Below are 8,396 nucleotides of genomic sequence, written 5' to 3' on the forward strand. Positions count from 1 at the left end.
GGAAAGGAGGAGATAGACGGTCCAATAGACGATCGAGTAAATGGGAGATGGATGAAATCTATCTATAGACTAGATACTCGATCGTTTAGTAAAAGAAAGCCTATCGCATAGACTTGATACTCGATCGTGTAGCAACAAGTAAACAAGTAACTATCTTATAGTAAACTCGACACTCGATCGTGTATGCTTTCTATATGCTATTGTTTAGTAAAACGCTTTTACTCGATAGCTTTTCTGTGAGATCAATCCGAATGAATTATCTTTGATTTTGGAAAATGATTTTCCTTTTATCTCACAGTTACCATAACCGCTTTAAAACCTCCTACTCAATTCAGTTTTTAAAGAAAAGCGATAATTATCATATAATTAATATATAATAAATAAATATGATAATCATCTTATTATATTATATTTATAACTTATAGTTTTAATATTTCATCATATGAAACATATAAACCATAGTTCTTTTTTTGTGTTATGGTATTTAATATAAATCATATTTATATTAATTCCTCCAATTAATGTATCTAATACATCAAATCAATTATATCACATATAATTGAATTAATTTAGTTATATCACATATAATTAAATTTTCTAATTGAATTAATTTAGTTATATCACATATAATTAAATTTTCTCTTATTAATTTGAACACTTCAAATTAATCCAAAATCTGATTCTCAACTTGAACCCATTGAGCTACCAAGTGGACCTTATGGACCTGTAGCTTGAAGTTCCAATGGTACGTGAATAACTGACTAAACTCTTTAATCACGAGATCCACCATCCGTTAACTGTTCGTCACTCCACAAAAGACCGACAATTGCACTCTTTGCACTACAGATATATTTGTGTGCCCATTGGATATAACCAGTTAACAGTGCGATGACCCTTCACAAATCGCTCATAAGTACAACTGAGCTAATTTACTGTTTTGCCCCTGTAGTTATATCTAACTCCTTAAGTACCACTGATTCCTCTAATGAACAATAAGTCATAGTCCTACTATGACTGAGTCCTCTCTTCCCAAGAGAGGGTGTGGTCACTATGTTCAAGACCCGGAATTAGTCCTTAAGGAAGCAATTTATCTACTTACCCCTGCTTCGCAGAAGGAGTGAATTTTGTCTTGTGTAACTGAATTCCCAACTCCCTAATCAGACGAATCCCCAAAATAGTAAGCTTGTTGAGTTGGCAACCTGGCCACTCTCACCCATACAAATCAAATGATCGCCCTCATGAGCAGGAGTTCCCAACTCACTCAGGATTAAGGTCATGTCATCTATGGTCATCCTAGTGAAATATAAGTCTCAATTATCAACGACGTTATACAAAGAGACTAATCATCTCGTAGTCTGGTCTTATACAAACTCTTTGTATAGGATACACCCGCTCACATGTTCCATATGTATGGTCAAGATCAAACCACTTGTAGCACTTTACAACACTTATAACATCTACAAAGCGGGTCGTATCCGTAGTGTCACCAGGATAAGATATCCCTCCTTTATCCTTATACTACAGACCATTTAGGTTATTACTTAAAGCATGATCCACTTGTATATCTCCACATACATGCTTAAGTTACATAAAATAACCTCGGATCTTAGTTTATTGGATTGAGTAAATGGTTATAAAATAACACTTATTTTATTAATAACAATATGTTCACAAAGTGCTTATAAACTACGAGACCACCAGGAGAATTAGGACACCAAATCCCAACAAACCTAACCCAGTTGACTGGAGATTCCAAGATCTAGGTTCAATACGCAAACTAGCTGAATAATTCATAGTTGACATACCAAGAAACTTATAGTTTCTTCCCATTTCTATAATGTTCTAGACTGTGTGATCTGTTGATGTTAAAGTTATATTGATATCTTGTTTTATAAGAGGAGTAATGACAGGATGCTCTTAATCAATATTATCTATATAAGAGTGGAAGTGGAGTCGTTTCTATGAGAACTTTTCAAATGGCTTATGTTCTCTAAAGCTCTCATGAATTCAGGATTTCGTCCATGACCAAAATTGACACAAACGAATAAAACTCAAAGATACAAGATGAGTTGTGTGTGATATCTGTTGTCTCAATTCACCAATGAAAAGGAATAGTTCCAGATCTTAGCCTCACTATTTCTTCGATAAATTTGATGGATATTCACTAAGGAATGTTCAAGTTTAGAAGACACCTCTCCTTATGCATAACTTCGTCTGTTTGCTCTTAACTATTTTTGTTTAATTTTTCTCACTTTCTTTCATGTGGGAGATTGTTGGATATATATAGTGAAATAAAGTGAAACAATGAATATTGAACATAACATTGGATTTAATTGTGTAGATTAAATTTTTGAAAGAATTGGATTTAATTGTGTAGATTAAATTTATTGTTCAAAAACTTTCAAAATGGATTAAGACTTCAAATTAAAAATGATGTTTCATATATAAATTTAAAATATATGAAAGTTAAATTTGTAATTTCTTCATTTGAATAAGTTATGTTTGATTTTTGTCAAGTAACAACTCAATTAAGTTAAAATTGATAGATGTTTTAATTTTTATATTGATTTGATTTGATTTTATGTTTTGGAGAGTTACTAAGTTGCTAGCCTATAAATAGCAATTTGGTACTTCATTTGAAGCATCCCATTCCAAAGTGAAGAGTTCTCTCATTTCTTTCTTTCTTTTGTTCTTGAGTTGAGTTAAGAGTAAGTATCCAAGAGTTCTTCCAGATCCAAGTAGTTTGAGGTTGCAGTTCTACTGGAGTTAGTCGTTGAATCCTGCTGAGACGATCGTTGTAGTATGCTTATAGCCTGTATAGAGCGAATAATTGTGTTCAGGACAATGCTTATCAAAAGTGTGTCTTGACCATGTTTTGAGTCTCCAAAGGTTTTTAAGTTCTTTCAAATCTTTGGTTATTTTCATATGTAAGTTTTGTTACACCATCTGACTTTTGTTTGAGTTTGAATATTATAAATTGAATGTATTGTGTCTAGTAATTGAGGTGTAATAAGTTTGCTAGTATATTCAGTTCTATATATACCTTTTTTCCTAACATAATCTAGTATGATAATCTTAGTGTTGACCATCTTAGTGCAAATCCAATACTTCATTTAAGAACGAAGTACGTTAAAATTGATATCTATTTTGTTTGTGATCTTGTTTTAGCAAAGAAGATTGATATTCTACATCTTCCATCTTCGGCACAGATAGCTGAAATCTTTACAAAAGCAATTTCCACTCGAGCTTTTGTGAGATGTTGTTTCAAGCTCAATGTGCTTCCAACTTCATCCATTGGCTTGAGAGGGGATGTTAAGATGGCACACTGAAGCCCACTTACAATAAAGCTCAACCCATTTCTGTATAACAATTTTCTGTTATTCTCCCAAGTTCTATAAATACATGTAGTTCCATTGTTAATACTCATTGAGAGAGAAGTAATAAAATTCAAATCAAATTGATTCCATTCTGAATTTCAAGTAAGCGGGTGGAGTTATTAGAAACATTGGAAGAAAGAGAAAAAAAAATAGAAGATAAAATTCATTAATAAATTTGCAAATTTCAATAGTGAACATTATAGATATTGGTGGTGTTGAGTTATTTTACACCAACTTCACAAGTTGGTGGGCCAAATATTGAAACTCGACTCAACCAAGAGTAATGATAACAATAATTTAGGTGTGTTTGTTAATCATTTGTTTTTAAAATTAAACCTACATATACTACTTCTTGCTCCAAATTTCTTTATTTTTTTATCTACTTGGATTTGGAAAATCAAGCAAAGTTTTGAAAATTAGAAAAATTAGCTTTCAAAAAATTGTTTTGTTTTTAGAATTTGGCTAAGAATTCAACTATTATACTTAAGAAAGATGCACATCATTGTAAGAAATAAGAAAGAAATAGGCTTGTCAAAGGAGACTTAAAAAGTTAGTTTTTTTATTTTTCAAAATTGATAATTAATGAAAATATTTAAGGATAAAAAGAGTATTTATAAGCTTAATTTTAAAAAATGAAAATAGAAAAACAAATTGTCATGAAAGGGAGCTTAATTTTCGATTGCCCGTTGGTTCGGTTTTCTTATTAAAAAGCGGAGCCCAAATTCGAGTATGGATCAAAGAAACATTGAGAAAAATACTTCGCCAGTTTTCCCTTCCCATTTCTTCTTCGTTCTTCCTCCTCAATCGTTGCAATTTATGTGTATTTGATTCGGTGTTTATTGATTTTCTCCAATGGCATTGTACCAATCACTCGTTTCGAAGCGTTCCATCTCTTCTCTCCCCTGTCTCTCTGCGAGAATCAAGCAAACAGGTTAGCTTCCTTTTCATTTGGCTTCAATGGCAGCCCACAAAAATCTGTAATATCTTCGAAAATTCCTCTGTTTCACATTCATAAATACCCATTTCCACTCAATCACTGTTTATGTTTTGATTCTTTTTGCAGAAAATGAAATTGTTCAAATGTTTCGAGTGCCCAGTCCAAGGCCCGAAGCTTCCAACTTCCCGATCAACCGGAAGGTGCCGCGGAGGGATCCTTCTGTTCGGACTCTAGACGAGAGATTCATAAGGATTTTGAAAATTTTCAAGTGGGGAACTGATGCAGAGAAGGCGATTGAAGTACTGAAGCTCAAAGTTGATCACAGGTTAGTTCGTCAAGTCTTGGAAATTGATGTAGAAATTAGGGTTAAAATTCAATTCTTCAAGTGGGCTGGAAAGAGAAAGAACTTCCACCATGATTCCACTACATATATGGCTTTAATTCGATGCTTAGAGGAGTCTGGACTGTTTGGTGAAATGTGGAGGACAATCCAAGACATGGTTCGTAGTCCATGTTCTGTTGGTCCAGCTGAATTGTCTGAAATTCTTAAAATCTTAGGAAAGGCAAAAATGGTGAACAAAGCATTATCTGTGTTTTATCAGATTAAAGGTCGTAAATGTAAACCAACAGCAACCACTTACAATACCTTGATCTTGATGCTTATGCAAGAAGGTCACCATGAAAAAATCCATGAGCTCTACAATGAGATGTGCAATGAGGGTAACTGTTCCCCTGATACAATCACTTACAGTGCACTTATCTCTGCGTTTGGAAAACTAGAGCGTTACGATTTCGCATTTCGATTGTTTGACGAGATGAAGGAGAATGGCTTACAACCAACTGAAAAGATTTATACTACCATACTGGGAATGTATTTTAAGTTGAATAAGGTTGAGGCAGCTTTGGGTTTGGTTGAGGAGATGAAAGGAAAGGGCTGTGCTCCAACTGTCTTCACTTACACTGAATTAATTAAGGGGCTTGGGAAAGTTGGAAGGGTAGATGATGCCTATAGTTTGTTTCTTAATATGTCGAAGGATGGTTGCAAGCCTGATGTTGTACTTATAAACAATTTGATCAGTATATTGGGCAGGGCGGGCCGTTTGGAAGATGCCCTAAAGCTTTTTGGTAAAATGGATTCTTTGCAGTGTGTACCCAATGTGGTTACATACAACATTGTAATAAAAGCTATCTTTGAATCAAAAGCTCCAGCTTCAGAGGCTGCTTTGTGGTTTGAAAAGATGAAGGCGAACGGCATTGCTCCCAGCTCGTTCACGTATGCAATTCTTATTGATGGTTTCTGTAAGACAAATAGAGTTGAGAAGGCTTTATTGCTTCTTGAAGAAATGGATGAAAAGGGGTTTCCTCCATGTCCAGCTGCTTACTGCAGCCTGATCAACAGTCTTGGACAGGCGAAACGATACGAAGCTGCAAATGAGCTATTTCAAGAACTAAAAGAGAATTGTGGGCGCTCTAGTGCTCGTGTATATGCTGTGATGATAAAACACTTTGGCAAGTGTGGACGTCTAAGTGATGCTGTTGATCTTTTTAATGAAATGAAAAAACTTGGTTGCAGCCCTGATGTTTATACTTATAATGCACTCATGTCAGGGATGGTCAGGGCTGGAATGATCGATGAGGCTCATTCCATGCTGAGAACGATGGGAGAAAATGGTTGCACGCCGGACATAAACTCACACAACATTATATTAAATGGTTTAGCTAGAACTGGTGGCCCGAAACGAGCAATTGAAATGTTTACAAAGATGAAACATTCAAAGATCATGCCAGATGCAGTTTCTTATAATACTGTACTTAGTTGTCTCAGTCGAGCTGGTATGTTTGAGGAGGCTGCAAAGTTAATGAGAGAGATGAAGTTGAAAGGATTCGAGTACGATCCCATCACTTACTCATCGATCCTCGAAGCAGTTGGTAAAGTTGATGAAGATTGCACTCCAATTACTTCATTGTAAAGATCTCAGGCTAGTTTCTTTTAGGCTTTATAGATTAACTTATTATTTTCAGGATGTACCATGTTGCTTTCTTATCAGCAATTCGATAACTGACATCGACAAAGTTCTTAACTGTACAAGAGCATTCAAATACTAGATGAAGGTTTAATGCTGTGATAAGATTGTCTTATTTGATTCAACCATTCAGAAAGGTTAACTGCCTTGGAGGCTTCCAACAAAGTTCACTCTTTGAAGCTAGAAATCATAGAATTATTATTGCTGTTGTGATTTATGGAGTTCATATATATGTTTTCTATCATTTCTTCTAGTGACAGTGCCTGCAAGGTCTGACAAAGGCAAATTAGAGGACTTTGTTGGTTGATGTGGAGAACATTTGTAGGATAAATTCAGCTAGAACATAGGACAAGTTAATGAGTGATATTCTCCATGGATCCCAAATTACAATTGGGTTAAAATATCATTTTTATTTATGTACTTCTTCCATATTCTATTTGTACTCCATATGTATAATTTTAGTCTCAATATTTTCGATAAATCTTAGAAATAGTCAATATGATTTATTTTTTATTTTAAAGGAAAAAAACATTTAGTCTTATTAGGATACTACCAAAAAATACTAATCTCACATTATTCAGTAAATTAAATCTTTAAGGGTCATTTGGATCACATATATTGTTTTATGGGTGTAGATATTAAATGTCTAAAATTAGAAAAGATAACTTTTTGGTCCTAGGTTTTCAAATGTTACACATTTGGTCTTTTAAGTTTTGAGTTTTGTTTCAGTTGAGTCTTTAAGTTTCAAAATGTATAGTTTTATCCTTGAAATTTGAGTTTTGTTTCAATTTGGTCCCCAAATTTCAAGATTTTACATTTTTAACTTCATTTTTTTTTATTAAATATTCACTTTCCATCATTAACATCAATTTCTATTAATTAATTAAAAATAATTAGAGTAAAATTTTAATTGTAATTTTAAAAGTGATAAAAAAAAATAGTGAAACTTAATTAATTATAATTCTTTCAATGATTTTAAATTTATTAACATAAATTAACACTAAAAATGGAAAATGAGTATTTGGCGAATAATCAAGGTTAAAAGTGTAAATCTTGAAATATAGAGGTCAAATTGAAGCAAAACTCAAATGTCAATGGTAAAATTGTAACATTTGGAAACGTATGGACTAAATTGAAATCAAACTCAAAACTTAAGGACTAAATATATAACATTCTAAAACATATGGAATAAATAGAAACTAAACCCAAAACCTGTTGTATTTTTCCCATAGTTATTTAATGACTTATAAGAGAACAAATAATATAGTCATAATTAAATTTAATTATTTAATCACTTGAAATATCAATAAATGAATATTTTTTAATTAAATATTATTTAAATTATTTTATTTAATAATAAAAATGGTTAAATAAATATAAATTAATTAGAATATTATTGGTTAATAATAAAATCTTATATTAAGTAATTAAGATAACATAAAATATTGTTGATAAATGTATTAATTGAAATTTATTGATTCTAAATAATATATTTTTATTTAATAATTAATTAATATTCATATTAATGATTAATTAAATAATCAGATTTCATTCACCTCCCAGATATAAAATCCCACAAATTTAGAGGGTATTAAAAAATTCATGTCATGTGGGTTTTAATATCTCTGGGATAATAATATCATGAGTTTTAAAAAATGAAATCCTATGAAACAAACAAGGATATTTAATGTCCGTCTGTAATCGACCGGGGATGGGGTCAAATCGGGGACCTCGTTAGGGTCCTCAAACCAGGGACGGGGTGGGAATGGGGAGGGTATCACCGTCCCGTCCTCGACCCCGACCCCCCTCGATTAGATTTTTAAATATATTTTTCTCAATATATATAGTATTAACTTTTTACATTTAGCCTACTTTTTAATTTAGTCCAATTACAGCTAGTTCCAAGCCTAAACCAAAGAAAATTTTAAGGAAAAAAAACTTTTTAAAAAAGGTCTCTATGAAGGAACAAAAGCAAAAACAGGGAATTGGTCCCTGCGGGGACCTGTTTTCTAGACGAGGAATCCTTGCCCTCGTCCCCTGAAGACAGGGACAAGGAAC

At 32.8% G+C, this 8,396-nt stretch overlaps 1 protein-coding gene across 1 annotated transcript; it reads left to right on the forward strand.

Moving 5' to 3' along the window:
- Positions 1-4,065: 4,065 nt before the first annotated feature.
- On the forward strand, positions 4,066-6,503 carry LOC120087762 (Pentatricopeptide repeat (PPR-like) superfamily protein). The gene is made up of 2 exons (XM_039044686.2): positions 4,066-4,308; positions 4,441-6,503. Exons 1-2 carry the CDS (start codon positions 4,230-4,232, stop codon positions 6,282-6,284), a joined length of 1,923 nt encoding a protein of 640 aa, XP_038900614.2. The 5' UTR covers positions 4,066-4,229; the 3' UTR covers positions 6,285-6,503.
- Positions 6,504-8,396: the final 1,893 nt, after the last annotated feature.

Source organism: Benincasa hispida, chromosome 1 (genome assembly GCF_027475165.1).
Source record: "Benincasa hispida cultivar pf3 chromosome 1, pf3_genome.v1.1, whole genome shotgun sequence".
NCBI lineage: Eukaryota > Viridiplantae > Streptophyta > Magnoliopsida > Cucurbitales > Cucurbitaceae > Benincasa > Benincasa hispida.

Bases quoted from the DNA above. Each gene is read 5' to 3' on its own strand.
- LOC120087762 (XM_039044686.2), top strand. From the start codon at position 4,230: ATGGCATTGTACCAATCACTCGTTTCGAAGCGTTCCATCTCTTCTCTC. The intron at 4,309-4,440 runs GTTAGCTTCCTT...TTCTTTTTGCAG, and splicing joins TGCGAGAATCAAGCAAACAG to AAAATGAAATTGTTCAAATG.